This window comes from Galleria mellonella, unplaced genomic scaffold, assembly GCF_026898425.1.
Source record: "Galleria mellonella isolate WM207_F2 unplaced genomic scaffold, CSIRO_AGI_GalMel_v1 utg63, whole genome shotgun sequence".
In the NCBI taxonomy this organism is placed as follows: Eukaryota; Metazoa; Arthropoda; class Insecta; order Lepidoptera; family Pyralidae; genus Galleria; species Galleria mellonella.
The window spans coordinates 7,971,859-7,997,328 of NW_026442130.1; the positions used below are offsets into that span (position 1 = coordinate 7,971,859).

At 30.1% G+C, this 25,470-nt stretch overlaps 1 protein-coding gene across 1 annotated transcript in view; it reads left to right on the plus strand.

The window, feature by feature from the left end:
- The window catches only part of LOC113521818 (thrombospondin type-1 domain-containing protein 4-like), a 147,913-nt gene that overhangs the window by 14,994 nt on the left and 107,449 nt on the right, over positions 1 to 25,470 (plus strand). Inside the window, exon 2 of the mRNA XM_026907471.3 lies at positions 3,206 to 3,500. Within this exon, the coding sequence (XP_026763272.2) occupies positions 3,460 to 3,500 (41 nt within the window). The 5' untranslated portion in view covers positions 3,206 to 3,459. The remainder of the gene's footprint in view (positions 1 to 3,205; positions 3,501 to 25,470) is intronic.

Below are 25,470 nucleotides of genomic sequence, written 5' to 3' on the forward strand. Positions count from 1 at the left end.
TCGGTCGCATATCTACTTTCGAATATGTTCAAAATCTGTTATCCAATATTATTTTTTGGATAACAGACTTTTAACATATTTGTTGTTGTGTCAATATATAGATATTGTAACTAAAATATATAAATATTGCTACATATTACCTATCCCTAGTGAAAACGGACACATGTTTGTGATTGGGTAAACGTGAAAGATATCGTATCAATTTGGTGAAAGAATATTTGAAGTTTGGGTAGAACTGAAAAATCACATCTGGCAACGCTGTTTACTGGAAACTGGAATTTAGTTCATTACTTTATAGATACGCGCAATTTCTGGCTGTAATTCAGTACACTGGCTATGTTATGGTACAGAATAGATGCAATTCGATTTAACAATATAAAATTACGAGTAAATTAACCTACAACATGTTACAATGTTACAACTAATGGCGTCAACAGTATTATTAATATTAAGTCGTTTTATATAATAATAATAAATAAAAAATTGATAAATTTAAATCCATAAGAATTCCTTATGCTGAACTATAATTATTTTGTAATATAATTACCTGAATATGAATTAATGAACTCATTATATATATGTTTATATAATATCGGATAGGTAAGCACCTCTGCATTAAATCATTAATATTTATGAATCCCTTCTGTGTTATTGTTTACGTTACCTTCTATATAAATGAAAATAAAGTTAAATAATTTGTGAAGAATTTATTAGGAATTAACCACGATAGTTTCCAATCAGGTCAATTTGTCCTATTGTTCTCACACACTTTCTCTTCCCTATTAAGTAATATTCAGAATTAATGTAAGTGCAATATTTAATTCAGTACCTATTTATACTGAAACATTATCATATAGGACAATTATTCAATATTCAAATTAGGAAGTGACTAAAAGAAGCGAAGTGAGTATCCGACTATTAATAATGTTTTTACTGCCAGTTGCTACTATGCAGAGTAGGTAACGAGTTAGTATCTACTTCTATTGTGCGATCAAAAGATCACGTACTAGTGAATACGCTCAGTGAATCACGCCAACGATCTATGTTTTGATTTTCATTATCCAACCATTCATTTATCATAGCACTTTTTTATTAACAAATAGAATAATACATAATTGCTGGCAGTTTTTGCAATATTTTTTTTCTACTTCTCAATCGTTATCGTTTCATTTTTTGTTTTGACAATGTGTCCAATTTGCTATTTACAAAATTGAAATGAGTATTACTCGAACTATAACGGGCTTTATTTTAATGGGTGTTAGAAAAATTATTGTTAGGTTCAGAAGATACTATGTGAATTTTCCGCGAAAAAAATCAACTACAGCATTGGTGACTAAATTTGTATGAAAACTAACAAAGGGTCGTAAAAGTAATTTATCAAAATCGTTTACCATTGGTGAAGAAGTCGCGTATCATATAATTTTACGGTATTTAATGTACTTTTATATGTCTATACTACTCGTAATAATATTACAAAAAAAAAGGTTTAATTATTTGTAATGGATAAACTCAAAACTACTCAACCTATCTTCAAAATTTTTTCATCTATGGAAAGCTACATTATCAGCGAATAATATAAGCTATAAATTATTATAGAAAATTCTATCTATCCATGCAAAGCCAAGCCGGATCCCTATTATTTAATGTAAACTTCGACTAACAACACGAACTAGATCTGGATGTTCAGAACTTTTAATACAGGATCCTATATTACAACAAGAAAAATTACTACGTACTAGTTTTAAAAATCGAAACTGAGGATATTTAATTACCTATTAATTGTTATGGGTAAGAGTTTAGAGATTGGCATATATTGTTACAGCTCAAAAAAAAGTATTACTACATCAGTGTATGCATTAACATGCAACATTGCAATGTGAGAACATATTTATGTAACAATAATGGTTACACTGCCGCGTTCAAACTAGAGATTCCATCTGTAAATCTTCACTAAATAATAATACATTAATTCGGCAGAGCTGCAACGATTTACCGATTATTTAAATCGGTATCGGGTTCTGTTCATTGAATCTTTTTCTTTTAAGTTTATTAATATTAAATTTATAATGTAAGTTAGTAAATACCCTCCATAGATTGTGTGGGAAACCGTGCACTTCAATTGGATAGAGGCACGATTTATAGGCTGAGTTATTTGTTTTACGTCAGAAATTGATCGATCATTGGCGGTTGTCGAGATTTTTTTTCTATTTTTAAATCAGATCGTTCAACACGCGCTCACGTATTACAAGATTTCGATGTTCCGGGCTAAGACGTATAATATACGCGGGTTATTATGTTGGAATTTGGCTAATGATTGTTATTGAATATGAATTCTAGATGGAGTGACGACCTCAAATGCATTGCCGGGATTCAGTGGATGTAGGTGGCTCAGGACCTTTCCTTATGGCAGTCTGTGGCTCCTCTATAGGTCTATGTTCAACAGTGGACAAATAATAGTTGAAATGATGTTGATAATGGATTTCAGAGTATTTTATGGATGAAAATCAATATATTTTGGCGGGGCACCAGTGATAGGTGAGGATGAATGCAGGTTAATTGGCCCATCATAACGACTTCGATTAGAATTAACCAAGATAGTTTTGAAAAGGATCCGCTTGGAAGTCTATTTAATAGGACATATTGCTGGCAATAGAGCTATTTGACCTCATTTCTAACAATTCGTTTACTCCTGAAGTTTAGAGTTGGATGAAAGACTTTACTGTTACAAACAAACAAACGATCACAGATAAATTTATTAATATTTACACAATCCATAACCAAACCGTAAATATTTTTAATTTCGTCAAAGGTAACGAAAAAAAAGCTACTAAGAAGCTCGGAATTCACATTTTAGTTCAAATTATTTTAAAATTTCCTTCGATGTACCTGTGATGCGATGTTTTGCTGTGATGAATTTCAAATGCGTACCTATAAGTACATTGTAACATTTTGCATCACACTTTTTATTTTCTGGTTAGCGTGGATATAATGGTGAAATTAGCAATAAACATAGCTTAGTCGCTACAATAATAATTTATTTTTATAGGCGTGCATACAACGTCTCTGATGGTTAGATATTACAATATTGTACTTCGCCTCCGGCTCCATGCCTGTCCTGTAATAATTATAGAGAACGTTTAGTATCCTCGTTATTTTTACATTAAGCTTCCGATGTGAATAATTTGCTCGTTTCTTTTCTTTGCAGATCTTCGGCTGTTTTTGAGCAGTTCGCTGGGAAAATGAACTACGATGGCGTGACGTGATGTTAGAAAAATGAGCTCACAAAAAGATATTAGATTTGGAACTGTTTTTAAAAATTCAATCAACTGATTTGCTAATCCAGTGCTAATTCTGTGGCGTGACTTAGTGTGCTTTCTACTTTGGATGCTTTTTTCATAAGTGATTTTTTTTTCTGAATCGTATATACACGTGTGGGAAATTTCACATCTTCATAACATCATGATACTTCAACGGACTTTATTGTTCATCATATTTAAATTGTAAGTACTTCATTATCTATCGACTCAAGCATTGTCTGTTACAGTAGAGTATTTAAAGTTGATTTCTTATAAAATTACATAATACCTAAATATATTTAGTTATTACTAAATATCTATGGGGATTAAACATTAATTAACTTGCCAGCTGAACGCCTTATTTTGAAGGTTAAAATAGTTTTGTAGTTTTGTGATCCTTGTTGTTTCTTTTAATAAAAATATTTAGCTTCTTTAATAACTCTCTTATAAGGATGCAAATAATTTTGATTTAACTCTATAGATAAGTTATTACTTATAATAACAAAAATAATGATAATAATAATAACGAACGGATTTATGTGCTTATAAACCCTTTCGTTATTGAAAATACCTACTCAGATCGTCGCTGGGGCTAATTTAAGAAAAAAACTTATCTAAATTGGTCACGAGTTCAGGTGTTTGGCTGAATTCCTGAATGCTTATGCGATTCTGATTCGCGTAAAACTGTCCGCATTAGGTAATTGCGTTTATATTTGCATATATTATTAAGTATTACAACAATTGTAGATGTTATGAAGTATAGGATGGCTTAATTACTTCAGTTTGCATCAAAAACTTAAACATTACCTATTCAGAAAAAAGTAAACCACATAAATATAATTTCAATTTATTAAAAAAAAAATGAAGAATATAGGCACCTATTGTTTTTTTTTCCTCCAAACCATGAACGACAAACGATCGAAAGTAAACAATTTTGATATGCTTTTGCGTACTATATTTTTTTTAAACTGAGGTCTTTATTTAGGTTTGGAAAAAAATATCTATGTAGCCTTTAGCTTGCAGAAGATAAAAGTAACGGTATGTACTTGTGTATGTTAAATGACTAGAGTAAATCAATAACATAACTTTCAAGGAAAGAGCATATTCCTTTTTTAAATACCGGCAGCACACCTGCAATGCCATTGGTGTTGTGGGTGATCATGGGCGGCGGTAGTCACTTACCATTAGGTGAGCCGCATGCTCGCCATGTGTTGTAAAAAAAAAGGTCGGTTGACAGAGAATATTATTTATTATATTTATGTATATTCGTCTATTGCATCATGCTATAAGTAGACAATAGAGTAACAAAAAAGAAATATTTTATTTCACGAAGTAAATATAATTGTAACTAATTTCTTATTCTTTGCCAAACTATAAATTAATATTTGATACAACAATAATTTGTTTAGGAACCTCTGTTTTACTCGTGTTTACAGCAAAATTACAAGGTACAGTGTCATAACATCTTGGCCATTTTTACTTCAATGCGAGCAAAGTCGCGTGTAACAGCAAGATTATAAACTAAATATTCCTGTTACTCATGTAGGTAGTTAAGTGAAATACGTGAGCACTACTAAATAGATCCGGTGCTGTCAACTGCAACCATAAGATATTGTCTTTATGATTTATTTAATAGCTTTAATACTAACGGATCGAAATATAACCATCATTTGGTCGTAAATATTATTTATGCTCCCATAATCTCTCTGTAGAGATAAACAAATGTTTCTTTATCAAATAAAATTGTGAACTTATATAGGTGTCTATTATTTAAATTGTAAAACAAATATGCCTATAAGTGTCATAGTCAAGACTCTTAACCGGTTAAAAATACGTTCGAGTGCAAAAAACAGTGGAAACTAGGTTAAGTCATTATGTTTTAACCGGTCAAATATGTCCTTATGACTTTGAAGTAACACAATTTTTTTTATGTGTATTTGTTGCGCGTTATTTTTTATTCAATTGATATAATTTACTTCTAAGATGGAGATATATCAATTTTGTCAAAGCGGGGAACCAAACCTGTCGATAGATACGTTTTTGATACCACATGCTGATGTGTATGAGGAAAAACAAACTTATTCATTAACATACAGTAATAACTTACTACTTGTAATAATATACATATTTGTTACTTAATCATGTTTAAACATCTCAATAGATACGAATGAAATTTCCTGTACAGAAAGAACGACCTAGGTTAATAGACTAGAGATATTGTAATTCATGCGAAAATAACCGCAGAATATAACTAGTAGATTTTAACTACCTATATTATATTGAAATTGTTTATCTGCGTACCAAATTTTAATTAAATCAGGTGTTTATACGCAATTTAATAACAAATATTCGAAGATACTAATAAATATACTACCCAATCTTTAAAAATTAATTATATTAAAATTAATAGAAAAAAAAAAAAAAACTTACAAAATAGATAAATACACCATATGACACATAATATGGTTTTAACTGTGTTCAAAAGTGGATGGTTCTTTTTCTAAATTGCGGTGCCCCTACGGGGTGTCACGTGTCTTATGTGCTTACTTACTATAATAACTAATTTGTAGCATGCTAATAAATATAAATAAATAAATTTACATTAATTTATATTATTTGTTAGGTAGTGTAATAGACATGTACCTATGTCGAAAATGTAAGAACATGAGAATGTAAGAAGTTGCTAAAGTTAAGACCTCTCCATGATAATAAAATATGAGGTAACAATATTATTTATAGAGCTTCATGTCACGATGGATAAGGGTGTCAGAGGTCAGTGGCTGTCCCATCCTCGATATATTTTAATTCAATTTTATGTAATTTTAAGCGACATTAAGTATTATTTTTATATACGAGTAAATTATGTTGTATCATCAACAGTTTTAAAGGTATTTAACCGATTTCCGAAAGATGGTTCTCAACTTAAATGATTTTTTGTAGTCGCTTTACACAACTATATCGCCAATTACGGATCGATATTCACAATTTTTTTAAATCTCTAATTTCTTTTCATGTAGTAGTTTCATTAATTTAACGAATATAGGAGATGCAGTTTTTCTATACGGAATAAAAAAACTCTCAAAAGAAAATCTACTTCTAGACTTGCGATTCCGCGTTCTAAATTTAAGTATTGTAAATCCTATTTGTTGGCAAAATACCTTGCTATTTTTTTTTTTTGCTCTCTTCTACTATTTTTTTGAAACAAAATATATTTATGAAAATTATTTTTAATTAGATAGATTTCTGTGTGCGTACTATTAATTTTTTTAAGAATCAAGTAGCTATTTTTTTTTTCTTATCTGGAACAATCTTAAATTACATTTACCCAATTACTATGTCATATAAAATTTCATTCATCCTTTCGAGCAAGACAATTGAATTAAGCTATCCTCCACTGTATATGATAGTTGCGGCTTTTCTCACAAGTTAAAATTATCAATGGACAATGAGAGTGTTACAGAGACATACAAAAAGTATATTATGCTCTACAAAAAAATAAAAAGTAAAACAGTATTTAGAATCGCAAACACATACACATACACCGATGAAAGATGAGATATTTCAATGATTGAAAATATGTGAACGCAGGATCATACATTTCGTTTAGTAATATGCAAATATTTGCTCCCCAAAAAAAATTATAATTTCGGTAACTACAAAACTAACACGAGAATAAGCACTATTGTAAACGGAATAGCTTTTATACAATTTGAATTAGTAAACTAGCTGATGACCAACCAAATGGAAAGTGTTAATCCATCACTTATATTACAATCCACTACCGCGCTCTCAGTATCCTCACGTTTTGCCATTCATGAGGACTAATATGTCAAAATCTTTTCAAATTGGCAACGTAATCACAAGATAGCAATAAAAAGAAATACAAATGAATTGAGTATCTACTTTATTTGGGAGTCGGTTAAAATTTATCTCATCAGAGGCCAACAGAAGGCTTACTGAGTCATAATAAAAATAAAAATTTCACAGCGCTTTAAAAGTTATGACTCTTAATTAACACTTACTGTTCATTGCATTCCTACAGGTTGTGAATACAATGTATGACTGGGACAGTGTTTTATTACAATAATAGTCTTTATGAATATTGTAAAACAGTTTCGCATACGTTTCTTAATTCAAATAATAATATTTTTCGTTTATCATTTTAAGTGTTTAATGTACATAGACTTACTTACATTGGCTTTAAAAATAATTTAAGGGCCACTAACTCCTTAAAAATTTGAACACTCAATCTTGTGGAGAATTGACCTACATTGCATTTGTCTATACGTGGTCATCACTAACAAATTAGTATTAAGATTGAACTGTTTATACAAATGTTTTGAAACAATTTTAGACATTGCTTATAATGTCTAAGATTTTTTTAAAACAGTCTTGATCATTAGACAATGTGTTTATAGATACATATGTAGTACAATATATATAAATATGTAATAATTAGCAATTTAGGAATTTCATATATAAATATGTACTGATTAGGAAGGATTGGAAATATATAAGTATTTATGTCATCTACATATTATATGGTGGAGGCTTACGTTCAGTAGTGGACAGTTAGTATGTGTGTATGTGAAATGATGGATGTTACCATTTATTTATAATATTTGCAATTTATTTTCTATAATAAAGTGTAGACCTATATTCAACAATGAACAGTTAATGGCTGATATGATGATGATGATGATGATGATGTTATATTATATCCAATGTTTATCCAATTAGGCAAAGTTTGTTTTTAAAAATCATTCCGTCCTTATCCTATTGTAATCATGAAAATAAACATCGCATATCATCAAAAGCTCACCGGCAACGGCATATCTAAACACATGCGTTTTTCACAATTTATGCATTTGAGATAATTGTTTATTTAAGTAATCCATAGCTATATACTGTTTGCATGTAAATTTTACATCTCTGCAGTAACTATTTATATATTTATAAGTAGTATTTAATATATTTAGACTAAGAATTAATAATACGTATTTGATTTACACTTTACGAATAAATATAAAAAAAAAGTAATATTCAGTATATTAAATGTATGTAGTAATGTGTAATGTAGTTGTGGATTTAGATAGGTAACTAGCTAATCGTGTTACATTTTCTAATAAAAAATCATAATTTTGGCTGAATTGTTTATTTGATATAATCTATATCGCAGGCATATTTAACTACTTAAATACGACATACTAAAAATATATGTAAACAATGTTATCGATCCACACATAATGAAAAATAATAAAAATAGACATGTGTAAATAATTATACGACCATTATTTTAGATTTTTTTTCACTTATAAATGAAGTTGCAAGTATACCTTTTAATAATATCTATATTTTTATTTTATAAATGGATGTTATGTGATGGAAATATAATCATCACATTCATTTATAAAATAAAAATTACCTATAGTTATATTTGTTCTCTTGCCTCAAAAACTTATTTTTGTCCCGAATTAGTGTTAAATTAAGTAAAACTTTATTTGCTTTAAGATATTAAACGTTTAATTATTAGAATTTATTTCGGTCATATAAAAAGGTACATGTGTATATATGTATACACATGATTCAATGTTCTAAATTCAAATACTGACAATGTAAAGTATTTATGAATTATGTTGTAATTTATCGGTGTGAGAGTATTCACGAAGTTACTTTTTTTGGGCAGTTATATGTAGGTACTTATTACAGTTTGTTATGATTCAAATTAACTTCCGCACTCAATAGAACATTCCCATGCAATTTTATCAGCGTTCTTTCGAAATGTTCAATGTTTTAATTCCGCACACCATTAGTGTTAATCTAAATTGTGTAATGGCGTGGTCGATATTTATGTACGCATGGACGATCAGTGGGCGATCCAGATTTGAACGAGGCTTGAATTCTATGTCACCGGCCGGCCACTGTTCGTTTCCTAACTTTCATGGAGAAATTTGTAATAAGCTGTCTGCATAATTTAATAACTCATTGAATAACTATTACGCAGGCGTAATAAGATTCTTATGTATGAAAGTGGTATGACAAATTTTCAACAAGCTGTTATTTATTTTAACTTTAACATATAGTATAACTTATATTCTCATTTTACAAAAAGAATCTCACTTATTTATGAAGCTTTTCTATCTTAATGACCTTATGTATAACGGCGAGTATCATTATCATCATATTAGCCATGTCCATTATCATAGGCCTTCTCCATGGATTTCCATAAGGAACAGGATTATTTCTTATGGCAGTTTTCCGTTGGAGGGATTTTACCAGTAGTTACTATGCTTGGCAGGCTTTGGCTTTTGATGATGTTTTAAGAGGGACGCTGCTGTCCATGCCTCGACTGTTAAGTTCTCTTAGTCACCGCTTACTACTTCACGTGGCCCATCCTATGCCGAGACCACACGGCAATATAGGTATATTTTTTTATCTAGTACTTTTCATGAAATCGTCCAATTTCGGTGTTATTTTACTAAATACTTTAATACAATACATTACACAATACATCTAGAATAGTTCTAAATAAATAAAAAAAGATCTAAATATAGAAAAATAGATTATATTCACCCACTGGAGTTTAATTTGTTCACCGATTCTAACACTCGTAATTTTGTCAGAATGAGTTATGTGATTTTGTTGTTAATTTTTATTTAGTATTAGAACGAAGCTAAGATTTATTTCAAATACACTGTCAAGACTTAACGCGACGTGATTAAAAGTAGATTCCACGTTACAATGTTTCGTCGACAATAAAAATCAGGTATGTAGTATTTACCTGCAATCGCGTCGCGTTAAGTTCCAATAGTGTACTTGTAAATAAAATATATGTCAACAAAGCAAAAATTTAAAATTATCTTAATTAAAACTTATTTTCAAAATATTCATGATAGATTAATTATAAAATATTCATGTTCTTTATAATTATCTAGATGATTTTATTACGCAATTTAAGTAGATATTGTAAAATAATAAATGTTAATGTTTAAATATGTTTCAAATGTTTGTCCCTAACCACGCCTGTTGGACTGAACGGATTTTAATTAAATTTAATACGCCGATGAACCATATACCCATTACCCTCTTAATCCAGTAGAGTAACATAAACAACAGCAACATCGAATTTTGTGTAAATTTCAATAAATTTACATGAATTTATTAAAGCTTTGAATAACAATTATAAAATTATCATACTCGTATCCTCCATGTTTTGTTTTCAGATTATCTATCTACCTATTATATGTACACGCCAAGTCCCTTGCGAGGTAGGCAGAGTGAACTGAGTATTACTAGCCTCTGTCCTTATATCCATCTCTTGTTTCATGTATTTTCATAACTCGTCCTGTACATGCAAAGCCACTTTCAGAAACTCCTGACTCCCCTTAGATAGAACACCCACCCCACAGTCTATCTAATCGTAATAGGTTAGACTATGTCTTCCCTGGTGCTTGCATCTATTTACTTTTGCATAGTATACCTATTCTTATTAATACATAACTTCCTTTATTAATTTATTAGCTGTTTCCGCTTAAACACACTACTTTTAATTATACTTTTAATTATATATTAAAAGTATATAATACCGTGTGTTAGAATATACCCTACCCATATATTAAATTTCATTCAAATTATTTCAATTGCTTAAGCATGATTGAGTAATAAACATACAAACATCTTTATAGACTTTGACATGTATAATAATATAAGCATTTTAATTTTTATAATTTGTAAGATACGAGTACAATAAAATTATATTGTTATATTACAGTTAGGAGAGTATAAGAGCTGATAGTCTACCGGATGAGAAGTAGCAAAGACAATTTTGCTCTTACGTAGCCAGCCCATAAAAATTATAGAATTCTTTATTTGAATAATTAAATGATCACGTTTAAAGGAAACCATTCCGCGGATTGAATCTAGCATTCCATATTTAAAACCAATTACCAAATTGGTAGATATATGGTAGCTATTAACAATGCCTCACTTGACAATTACAGATGTACAAACCGTATCAGATCTGATCTATATGTAATTGATTACGTTTCCGGTACATCTAAAATCTAGTTCAATCAATTGTTATACCTAACTACCTATGTGTCTATTTTGTTAATTCTATAGGCCATTCTTTCATTTACAGAATGAACACATTTGTTACTCTTTATTAATTGTTGTACAATGAGATACAGGCTTTAGAATCATTTGAATAATTAAATAGATAAAAATTTTTATGTTAACATCTTTCAAAAGAGTTCAAGTGAACAAGTCATAATATATTTTAATTATATAATAATAGCTGAATAAAGTTAACAAAATTTCATATCATCATCATTTCAGCCGTTAACTGTCCACTGCTAAACATCAGCATTCCCCATAATTCCGGAAGTTTTGCCAGTAGTTGTCACGCTTGGCAGGCGGATTGGCTAATTCTATTCCGGGATCACATGGATATATATATATATATATAATATATATATATATATATATATATATATATATATATATATATATATATATATATATATATATATATATATATATATATATATATATTTAGTAGTGGACAGTTATCGACTGAAATGATGATGTGATAATGTATTACTAATTGTATCCCGTGACTTGATCCACGGAAATCAGTACATAATTCTCTGTTTATTTCCTATGTGCTTAGTTAGGATATAACCTACCCATGTACTAAATTTTATTCAAATCCATTCAACAGATTTTACGTCAAAGATTAATGAACATCTATCCATTCATCGTTACAACCTTTCGCATTTATTATTTTATATAGGATAAATTTATCCTAAAATGCTCGCAGAAATATTGATATGATGTTTTTTACGTTTACCATAATAGCAACCGTCGAAAATTGCTCCCTGATTATCCTATCATTAATTATGATCATGAACATATTTATTACTTAAGAGTGTTAAAATTTGTTACACAAATGATACAGTTCAGTAATTATTTACGTATAAGACTTATCAACGTGTGTGGTCTTCAGCCTTGTATTTGGGACAAATTTGACAAATAAAATACTTAATAAATTAACATAATTCATATCAGACAGATATTCTTTATATTGTTACTAACTTTATGCTCGCTACTTTGTACGCGTGGATTTCAGATAGAAAGATGTTCCTACTTTTGAAATTTCTGAAATTCTCATTGCTTAACTTTGCCTACTTCTAAATGACATTCCAAGATGAAACATATACCATATTTTAAGTAAGATTTAGAAGAAAGAAGTAATAATAAGTATTAGAAGTATGAAAACCACATACATGATGTAGCAAGTTTTGCGTTTTGCCGAAAACATGCAGATAGATAGACGTACAGACGAAATTTCTACAAAAATATTGTTTAAGCTTCTTTTCTTATTAAGACGCTTTATATGAAATTTTCATAAATCTTTCCAATATAAAGACATCATCTAGTTACAATTTAATTAAATTATGTAATAAAAATAAAAGAAAAAATAAATAAATTTATAAATAAACGAATGAAAAGTGTTTTATTTAACAAAGTCAATGTTTTATAAATACCTCTATCAAGGTGAAGGTTAGAAGAAATAAATAACATAGATTTGCATCAAGATAGAATAATAAATGTAAGCCCTTACCTGGACATAGTACTTCCAGTTTAACTGGTAACTTTACTGTTTTACGATACTAGAAATAATCAAATATCTGCACACTCGTAATTTCTTAGTTGAACGACCCCGCCTTGTCATTAGAAGTAATAAAGGATATCCTTTTTCTAGTTTATGTATACTGTAAACACCCATATACCTGTATATAAAGATTCATTACCAAACCTATTATTCTACTAACATTATTACAGAAGTATAACGCCTTAATCTTCAGGAATAATAACGGGGAAATGGGGACTATCATGGGCGATACTATATACTCTGTTATGCCCATTGTACTGTTCATATCTATAGGTGACAGTTACCACTTTCAATCAGGTGGCACGTCATCTTATTTACTATTGTAAGTTACCATTTCTTAAAAGGTTTGAAGGAAATTTAGTCCGCTGACAAAATTATCTTTTGTGTGTCATAAATTTACACAATATGTGTACATTATAATAGTATTCAATTTTATAAAAAGCGATTTATTATGAATGGACAGAAATTGAAGTGGAGAATTGTTACTTGTTGACCACAAGAGCCTAGCTAGACGATGAAAAACAAAAAGATAAATTTATACGTGAAAATAACGTATCCTTTTAATCGAGCGCTATTAAAAATGCGTACGTACCTATGTAGTGAAGATTAAGATATTGTATAAAATAAACATATACATGAATAGATATACGAGTAATATTGAATGCAGTTAATAAGACAATCTCATTGATGTCTACACAGAGAGATAACAATTAATTCAAACTGAAGATAACCAAATAAACTGTTTAAAAGCAAATTATTCATTATCGTTGATAAATCGGTGGTCATTAAAATGTTCGTACCCGTCGCTGTCATGCGCAGGCGCAGAGACGAGCGCCGACCAACTGAATAGGTGATAAAATTATTAATTATAATTATTAAAGTTAAGCGTAAGACTTGATTAATGGCCGTACGATAACACAACGAGTTAACTCGGACCGCGCTTTGGACGATGGTATGAGAAAGAAAACAATTTTAAAGCGACTGTAGAAGCGACTTTAATTGTTATGGTCAAATATAGAATAGAAAAATTTAAATGGGATCATTACTAGAGAAAATACCCATTGATTGAAAAATATTTATGAAAATCAATCAAACAGGTTCAAAATTTAGAATTAACAAGAATCAGTACGACCATTTAAAAGCAAATTGGTATTCAAGCAGTAAGTAAGAAGCGACTACTACGAGATATACATAGGTAGTTTTTTTTTTTATAATATCAAAAATGTAAGAATTTAGAATGTGAAAACATGTATTGCCATATGCAGTTTTTAACGACGTAAGAAAAAGATTGCATCAATCTTTACTTAATTAATATGGCTCCAATATTTAAATGATAGTGAAAATAGATTCAAAATAATAAGATATTTTGTTAATTTTGAATGATATTTTGATAATTTTGAATTCACAAAAAAATCAAACGAAATGGAGTAACTTTTTCTTTTGGAAGTCATTGAAAAAAAACGTAACTTTTGGATAGCATAGATTTAAGTGGGCTTTTAAGTATATATAGTCAAATAAAAAAAACTGTTTTTTATTGCATGAATCTATCCTTCAAAGTCGGAAGAAGATAATAGTGTTAATTTCGTAAACGCCAGTTGGCTAATAGCTCACAGAGGGTACACTGTGCGCCTCTATAGGAATATTTTCTTATTTCTTCCATACATTCCAATAGGATATAATAGTACCATTACCAGTTAAGTTTTTATTACTCACTCGTTGTGGCCACGACTTCATCCGCGTGGTAATCGAAACGAATTCATAAAAATGTGTTGCCAGATTTTTTCGTCCACGTGACTGGGATATATTGATTGCTCGAGATGTAAAGTTCTACGTGTGCACCAAATTTAATGGGGAATAGTTGAGCTGTAAAGGCATTAGAAGATGACAAAAAACTCACTCTGACATTTATAACATTATTAAGAATTATTTGATACTAACACCATCTAGGAGCCTAAACGTTTCGTGAATTTGAATTTTTGCGAAATAACTCAATGTAGATTACATTGAACTTTTCTCCTAAAATTCCAAATTCAATCGTTAAAATTTTATTATAGTAGGTATAAATTGTATCATCGGAGTGTGTTTTATGCACTTTAAATGTTTAAATTTACGATTAAAGTTTCTAGATAGCAACTATATATTTGCCTCGGTTTTGCTTATATTCCTTATTTCAAAAGATATTACTCATAGGATTCGTACCTATTCGTAATAAAATGTTATTTTTTAGTTCTTTTTGTCGATTTTAACACATTTTTTATAAAAGTAGCTAGCTTTATTTAGGGACTTTATTCGCGTGACCAAGATATGTAGATTGGTCAGGATAAATAGTAGTTTATCCTTTTCTCTATCTCAAAAATTACGAGCATACCAAACTTCATTACGATTGGTTAACCCGTTAAAGCACTCTGTGGTAATAAACAAAGAAGTCACTTTCATAGAATATTAGTATGCAAGTAAGAATTTGCAGTAAAATTATCTTTCAACTAAATTTCAAAATCATTTAATTACGATATATAAACGAATAAAAAAAGGAAATCGCGATTATGTCGAAAATAAATTAAAAAAATTGGTTAACGCTGACAAAATAATACTTGAAATGGGCAACTCATTCTTAACAGAATTCTTCAATTTAAAATAAGCGTTGCACATCGATCATTGGCTTTAACCATATTATCTGCTTGCGTAACTACTAAACAAATGACAAACGCATGAAATGTGCGTACCAAGCTCGAGGGACAAATACAAAAAAAAGAACAATTTATTTTGCCCGTCGTAACAGAATACGTTGATTTACATGCTAGAAAAAGTACCTACACGGCTGACACTAAGAAAAATTCTCTATTCCACAAACAAAAAGCAACTAGGGAGATTTTCGTTTGCAGTACACATTTTTTTGTTTATTTTAAGAGACGAGGACATCTGCGCTGGCCTTTAACATTTAAATAAGGAACAAAATAAAATTTTATTAGTAATGGCTGTGCGAATGCATGTTGCGTTTACAAAGGCCTAGTTTTACATTAACGACTGACCGATAGTTAAGTAATAAATATTTAATTATAGAATCAAACGTTATATTTTTAAATGAGTATTATAAATTTATTTGTATTTCACGAAAATATTTTAAACTTAACCTTAATTCCGGTCAATTTTAAAAGGCCGGCAGCACACCTGAATTCCGTAGGTGTTGTGGGTGACCATGGGCGGCGGTAGTCACTTACCATCAGGTGAGCCGCATGCTCGTTTGCCTCCTGTGTTGTAAAAAAAAAAGGTGAGCCGCATGCTCGTTTGCCCCCTGTGTTGTAAAAGAAAAAATTAATGTAACAAATGGAGGATTAGAAGACGGATGAGGTTTGGTATCTAAGACGAATCCACTTCTGAGTAATATATTTTCCTCTCCTTTTAATTTGGAATTTTGTCTATAGATATGTTAATAATTTTATGTCCCATACGAATGTCGACCACTAAAACATATGTATTTATAAAAAAAAAGAGTTTCCGGAAGATACGAGCACGGATATATATAGCCTTGTACAGAAAAGTCAAAGGTATCTAAGAGTTTCAACGGTATTAGTCATTTCCATAGATATGCCAAATTCTAGCAAGTATAATTTTTACAAAAAAAATTTGGACTATTTTGTTCATTAAGTAACTAAAACAAGTACAATTTTGAACTTTATGTAAATCGTGCAATGTACATTTTCTTTTGCCATATAAACTTTAAAGCAATAAGAGATTTTACTGGTGGTAAAGTTGTATATAACTTGCCTGGATAGATATCAGTTTCTTGTCTATTTCTGCCATAAAGCAGCAATACTCATTGCAATCTCTACTCCATCTTATCAAATTCATCAAGTGATAGATTATATTGTAATATGAAATTACGCTCATATATATATATATATATATATATATATATAAACAGGTTTTTCATATATCTCAATATAAAATCTCATGTCATGGCATTCGTTCACACTAATCTCCGGAATCGCTCAAACGGTTCTAATAACATTTGATAAATGTACATTTACATAGGCATAAATTAATGGTAGAGGGATGGACAGCAGCGTCCCTCTTAAAACATCTCTAACAGCCTACGCAACTGCGGTTACCATCCCGCCTGCCAAGCGTGGCAACTATTAGCAAGATTCCCCTTCTGGGGAAGGCTTATGTTCAGCAGTGGACAGTTAACGGCTGAAATGATGAAAATGATAATAGTACATTAAAAATGAACTGGATAGGCCGTGTGTATAACCCTTGGTAATAAACGTAAACTAGGAAGTTTTTTAAAGAATAACAATGAAATGGTAACCCCGCCTGCGCTATTAGTACACACTGACGAAGAACATAAGAGCGATAATGCTATGAAACGTAAAGTAAACCTAAGTCTTTTTTATGGGTGATGGCAGAATAGTAACCCCGCGTGTGCTATCGGTATACGTTGGCGGAGCACCAGTGAATAATGATATTGAATCAGCCAGCTCATCATGATGAATTCATTAGAGATTAATCAGAATAGTTTGCTTAGGCACCTCTATGCCATTCGTGTTTCTAGCGTGAAGCACTCGTGTTTGCATAGTTGTGCTTCGGTTTGAAGGGTGGAATATGGCAGTGAATTTACAAGGTACAGAGAAATATCACCTAAGTCTTCAGCAATGGCAACGCATGAGGGATATCATAGGCAAAACAGTATACTCTGTTCTGTCCATGATACTGCTCATGTCTATAGACGACGGTTACCACTTTCCATCAGGTGAGCCGTCAGCTTGTTTGCCATTCTAAGTTGAATAAAAAAAATAATAGTTTCTGGGGAGGATCACGTGGAGTTTGATCAGATAGGGTACATTGTTACACTTTCTGTTTCTATATATAATTTCTTAGTGTAATCGAAGGTTATTTCGATGTATTTACTAAGTTACATTGATTATGTTCACAAGCTGACTGATATGGCAATGTCACAATATCTCCGCTCCCGAGACAAAAGTATTTATTTATTATTTTTTTTTATTTTAATTCTTTATTGTACGCACTAGTTGTAAGAATATGACAGAAGTAATCAAATGTACAAAGGCGAGCTCAACTTTAATTTTCTTCCAGAGTTTTCTTCCAGCAAACCCAAAGTGGAAAGGAGCATTAACGTCTTTTTTTATTAAGTATATTTAATAGAGTCCCTGCAACACTGTGCAGAACAATGACCGTGTCTTTATTGGAAACAATCTGGAACCAATATTCTCCAGACTTTTTAATGAAATAGTAAACAACTTAATTAAGAATAGATATATTGCAATCGCATGGCAATAAGGAAGAGTCACTGAACTATCTCATGCTGAATGGTAGACAAGTACTTTTGAACTGTTCGAACATTTTGATAGAATTGAACAATTGTATGTATTGATATACGCAGTTAGAGCAAATTGGTCGTGCGAACACAGCTATTTTATCAACCACGTTGTGATAGAAACTATCTTATTAACTTAATAGGTAGTTTATTGTTTTCAATGTTTGCTTTTGTCTACAACAAATATTTTATTTAAGACTACTTTTTCGTTTTCTTTATTTAAATAATAATTATTTATTTATAATTGTTTATTTTTAGTTGTGTTTCGGTTTGAAAGGTGGAATATGGCAGTGAAATTACGGGATGCAAAGGCATAACTCAAGAATGGTAAAGCATGAGAAGTGCCAAAGATACACCACTGAGGTGGCAAACAAGCTTACGGCCCACTTGATGGTAAGCGGTTACCGTCGGTTAATGTCTATAGGCAAAAATCATCACTTTTCATCATGTAGGTTATCAGCTTTTTTACTATTCTATGTATCATAAATAATGCCATGTGGTCCCTGCATAGAATGTATGTGATTCTTGCATGAATGGAATAGAGATATTACTGCATCTCCCTTAGGAAGGTCTATGTTCAATAATGAACAGTTAATGACGTATATGATGATGATGAATTACCCTAAAAAAAGTATTAAATAGTGACTCTAGAAATAAACTGCTAACGTTTAACTAAGTTTCATCAAATAGTATAATTGCTTCCAATTAATTCACGCATAGATAGAATTAGCAATAGTAATTTACAGTTGTGTATCATTGTAAATAGAAAGGACACTTCAATCCCCATAATAAGCAATTTCAAGAAATATATACAAAATGTTCATATAACGTATCAAATAAAACAAAGTTTTACATAGTATAAAGTAAGATTACTTGAAAACCATATACATACTTCTGTGTTATTTACTTTTTGCAAATAACACACATTCTAATGTGACACAAATATAAAACAATAGACTTACAAAGACCTACAGGCCTACAGTTAAAGTAAATATATTTATACGACAAGCGAAATTGATACAGTATGTCCTAAATATAATGTTGCACTAGATAATTTAGATTGAATACGAGCCAGTCTATAAATTTACATATGGTAACACCAATTAAATCGATATATCAATGTCAGCAGTAACAATGTCAAATCACTTATAACCAACTTTAATTCATATGCAAAACCAGTTAACGACTAGGAGCTTTAAAAAAACACAAAATATATCAAATTAGTCAAGAATTGTAAGGCCATTGACATGTCAACTACATATAGACTTAGCTATGCCAAGTTCAATGGCATTAGACTTTTTTGCAGATTTCAAGTGACCACTTTGCTACGGCATATAAAGTTAGCAAACATTTAGGCACATGATTCAATATTGTACTCGTATCTTACATACATAGTTATTTTTACATTAATGTGAATTAGCATGTTGACATACAGTTTCTGTTTACTCTACTGTATACTCTAAGTTATATTATAAATGCACGTTTGTTTTTGTATTACCTCTTAGCGTCTTAACGGCTTAACCAATCTCTATGAAATTTGGTAACACACGCGGACGAAGTCAGTAGGTAAATACATCATTTTAAATAGCAAACCAATAACAATTAGATAAAGAGTTTGAAAAATGTTTCAATTAAAACAGCCAAAATTTTTCACAAAAAATGCGCTTTTAAAATTAAAATTGGTAATTTTATTACAAAACCATGTCATTTATTTATATTTATTATAACGTTAATAGTATACTTTCAGGATTTGGTATAACCTAACAGCCTTCATACACTGTGATAAGTAATTGAACATTGGAGTACTCAGTAGGAAAACACGTCGCCTCGCCCAACTGTTGGCTCACCATTTTTTTTTGATGGTTTATGAAACTCAATGCCCTATTTACATGTACATGATCTTATTTTTTGTCACATTACCAAATGACATATTACCATATAAATTAATGTGTACTACTACAACGTTATTTTTCAAATTAGGATGTGTATTACTACCGTATATACACATCCTAATTTGAAAAATAACGTTGCATTAGAAAAAGATAAAACTTGCCTACTATTACGTCTTTATCTGAGATTACAATTGAATTTCTTCAATACAATAAAACAATGCAAATAAACATTTGATGGAATGCTATCAATCCACTCTTTGAACTACATTTTATATACATTGCTACATTTAGTAACGTTACGCAACATTTTAAATTTAACCTAAATTTTAAAAATTAAACAAACATACTCAGTAATGGATTCGTTTCTTCCCTTCATACGAACGTCATGGAGATCGGCAAAGACGTACAGGATAAACACAGAGTGATATATATGAGAATAATGTGTTATTAGTACTTACTACTATTATACTCTTCAGTTGGTATTACATAGATTGATGTTGATTTCGAAGTCATCGACGTGCTTTTAGAGCAGTGTTCTATTTCTGAAATTAAACAATATCGTCACAAAAAGGATTAAAAAAAATATTTTGCCTCCTGTACTAATTGGCCAAAATTTATTTTTCCCTCTCAAAGTTTTTTTGTTTTTCTGCTGTGTTTTTTGCTGTTGCAGTTTCATTGACAGAAACTCTTTTAAAAGGACATTAATGATCCTGATTTCATTTCGTAGTTACATATGTATACATAATCGTAAAAAAGTCAATATTCTTCTTTCCCCTAGTGTTACAATTTTTATGATATTTTTAACTAGAAATGTTTTACAATTTGCGTGTAGGTACTTTTTATTATTTTCTTATCCACAGTTCATTCAACCCGCTTAGGTGTTTCAGAGTAGTTATAAATAATAAACAATTCTAGCAATTAAAGGTTCAACGGCAGATATGCCTTAACTAGTGCATTGGTATGAGTACTTCAGCTTGCGAATTCGATGAACTATCTCGGTAACTTTGTATCACATCATATTAAAACTTATTATATTTATTATTTCTATAAATAGTGCAATAAATTATAAATAAATTTTGTTCTCGAGCTAATTCGTTTACGATTTGGTATGATTTCTCAGAGAAACTCAAGTATTATTGTTTTCATAGATTACACTACAATAATTATATTTTTTTAAGAATAAGTTTTCCTAAATATGGGATGAATAACCAAAGACTGTGTCCCACGGAAAAAAATGAAATTTAATTTGTAACAAAACCTGTTATTTTGATCTAAAAACTAAAGTACTAAACCGATTTCGGTAAGGACCAATATGTGAGTATGTACCAATATGAGAATATGTGAGTATGAGGTAATAAGCATAAAAAAGTACAACTGAATTAAAGGAAAGGAGAAAATGAGGAGATTTCGTGATAAGATAACAATTTAAAGGATGCTCCTTTTTTGTCGCTTTTCATCTCACATGTTATGAAATAGTGTTCAATTTCACCGAATCAATCAGATAGTAATATATTTCAATATAGTCCTGTATAGTTTAATACAAGCAACTCACGCGTCAACATTTTTTCATAGGCATTATGCCGCCTTGCAGACTGGCCTCAGACAGACGATCTCATTCGTATCGTTAACAGTATTGTATTATCACTTCTAAATAAACAACTGATAATAACATGTGTGTCACTGGCTACACTGGACAAGTTTAATACGCGTGAAATGTCCTCTAAAACATATTCCGTTAGTCTTAACACGACGACCTAAAATAGAAGATATTGTTTATAAACATATATTGAGTTTACCAATTTTAGAATAAATTGAAAAGATTATCATTGCTTTTAACTTTTTTGTATGTAATAATCTTTTAAAAATGGCTTTGAGTTAACGTGATCTGGAGTCGAAAGAATTTTTGAAAATTTATCTTTTAAAGGATTTAAAGAAAATTGAAAGCTTGTATGAAAATCCATGAATTTATTATCATAATTCCGATATAAAAATAAAAGATATGTATATGTTTTGTTAGTACTCCTGGAAAATCATTCCCTCTAACTGATGTAGAAGTAAAACTCCCTTGTAAATGAGTTTGTTTTTGTCATTTATTTTTGCCTTACTAATTTTATAATATAAAATATCTTGGTATTTAAAAAACTAAGAAATTTTTTGTTTTAGTACTTTTTGCAAAATTGCTCTATGATGGCAATCATAGTTACAGTGTTTGACTGAAATGATTAAAAATATTTCCCGTATACAAAATTAGTTAAATCACGTTACATCTAAGTATAATGGACTATACTATTCATATATCCTTTTTTATTAACCTTTTATTTCTTCCAAATATTAAATCTTACTAATATTATAAACGAGAAAGTGAGTTTGTTTATTATCTTTTAGTAGAAGTTAGTGTACAATAAAACTTATAAAAAGAAACTATTGTTTTATTTTTTCATGGATTTGGAAATTAATTTACAGATTTTAAATTAAGAATAATTCATATTTCATAAAACTATATAACAAAGTAGGTTGTGCACGTCGCACAATGTATTTTTAGGCCAAGTTTACAGTAGGTACTTATGATCACTGACAAAGAGACAGTTGAGCATTGTGGAGTTGTCGCAACGGCACGGGCGCGACCATCCGGACGCCGGCCTAAATAGGACGCGTCGCATCCAGATGACTATTTAAAGTCGATATTAATCCGATTTAACACAAGACTAATTTCACTAATTAATGATTATATTTTTATATGACTTGAGAATGTTTCGTACACATACATCAATGAGTCATTTTACCTGTTGAGCGGATTTGCCTTATCAGTTATTGTAATTAATTGAACTATTGTCCGATTAAGGTTTTTCAGTTTAAAACAAAAAAAAAAAGCTGTCACTTGAGCAGGACGTTCATCAAGTTAGGGCGGAAATGATTGTGTCAAATTAAAATAGTCAATTAATTTTATGTTCTACTATTCTTTTTACTATATTTTTTTCATTAAATAAAATGCTTGTAAAATAGTTGACGATCTATTATCAGACATACTAAATATAAAATTTGAATTTAGAAAACGGCATTATATCTACAAGAAGATTTTATCAAAAAATATTGTAATAATTACTTTTTTCGTGTATGAAACTAAGATAGGAGATAAGTCTGTCGATTATAATTCATTATCAGCCTATTTCGTTCCACTGCTGTATATAGGCCTTCCTCGATGCCTTCCAACCAATGCGGTTCTCTGCCTTGTTGAGATTGGCGATCGATCTGGAAGGTAATTAGCTCACGGCGGCTCACGCGTTTGCGGTCTCTATTCTAATAATTTTCTTTTTTTTTTGCTGTCCCACAATGAGACACTGCCACTTCACCTTACTTGCATATGTCGATTGTAATATAATTATCAAAATCAATTTAAACATGGCACCGATACCGATGCATTAAGAACTTCCTCTTAATTGCTTAAAAAACTTATTTAAATAAGTAAGTGGAAGTGTAATACAATATAAATGTAGTGCAATATAAATCAATTCTCTTCTTTACGCAACCTTTTTTAACCCCGTTGCTCCTATTTATAAAAAAGATCGATTCGTGTTTTTCAGTGAGGCTATACTTGACTATACTTTATGCAGTGTCAACTACCTCTGTCTCAAATTTCCTGCTCATTATTTTTCTTTTTATTCTAGATCCATTTCTGTCCAGGTAGTTTGCCTGCGAAACTCACTACTCGCCTCTATTTATGTCGCTCAAACTCTCACTAGCTTTGTTTAATCCTACCACTTCTCCCTTTAGTACTATTTTCCTGCGTCCTCTCTTCATTTTCTTCCTTCATTCTCTCCTGTTGTATGTGTGTTATTAAATAAGTATATTTATGTATATATTTGTTTTTATAGACGTATGTTTGTACACATTATTATCTATATAATAGTGCGCCACCTACACTTTGTCTTTTATTCAATGTCCTCTTTTTTGTATCACTTCTCATTAATATTTACTATTATTAATGATTATTTTTTATTTGGTGGAATAAAGTTTAAAATAAATAAATATAAGTTAAATTAGATTACATTACTTTTGAACCAAATCAAACTAGATTACTTTCACAAAACACTGGAGATGATTTAATCAAGCACAAACAAATGATAATCCGGCACGTGCTGTGCTATGTGTCGTTGACAAACTGTAAGCGGCTTAACTGTGTGAATCACAATGTAAAGACGGATTATGGATACTGTAAAGTGGTGATTGATCGGCAAACGTGTCGACAGTGCTTTGAAGTTGCACGCTTGCGTAATATCAAGTGAATTGGGCGTGTTTAATTTCTCATAAACAGTTTTGTAATTGTGTTTGTTGATGTCAATATTTTATTTAACAGTCAGAGACATCACATGCTACCAATGATCTCTTTATGTTCATCCTTCTCTGTGTGAACTGTGTGTAAGTCTCAACGATTGATGCATACGTTTGATATCAACCTATAAGTTGATATTATGCGTATGCATCTTACCTTTCATATCTTAAAGTATAATGATAATAATATGAAATAGTTAAATCTTATTTCTCTTCATGTATTGTTTTCAACTGATTTCAAATAAAGAGAACAGTTACTTTTTACGCGTGGATATTTGAAGTAGAGAAACTAATGAATTAGACCACTTTTAGATGACATATTAATACAAAATAGATACAAACTATGAATACCGTATTCAATTTGATGCAATAGTTTTTGCGTGATGCTAAAATAAACATATAGACAAATGGGAAGATAAAATTTATAAAAAATATTATATTGGATTGATTTTCTTAAATATTTTTCATATACAGACATCGTCTGGTTACAATTTTATTACATTAATAAAATATATATTCGAGTGTTAATTAGATAATTAATACCTAATTAATACCTTTTCCGTTACAAATGAGTTAAACAATATCATCTATTACTACAAGGAATCTCTTTATACCGCCAATTACCAAGTGAATAAATGATCTTTTTACACTCAAGTTTTTAGCATAATTTGTCGGTAACAAGGGTAGCAGTAATAATTTGGAAATAAACGAGTAATTTGTTTCGATTTTTAAATAATGTATAGTGCTAATCATAGTTTCGGAATCACTGGCGCCACTACACTCAAAGACTTAGAACTCAGTGGATGAATATTGCCAATATTGGACAATTTAGTATATTTTACAAATTTATATGTTACGTTCCTAATATTTAAGTTATTTAATAAGTATAAAATAAGCGAATAATTATATATCTTTACTTGCTTATTTAATATTTATAATATA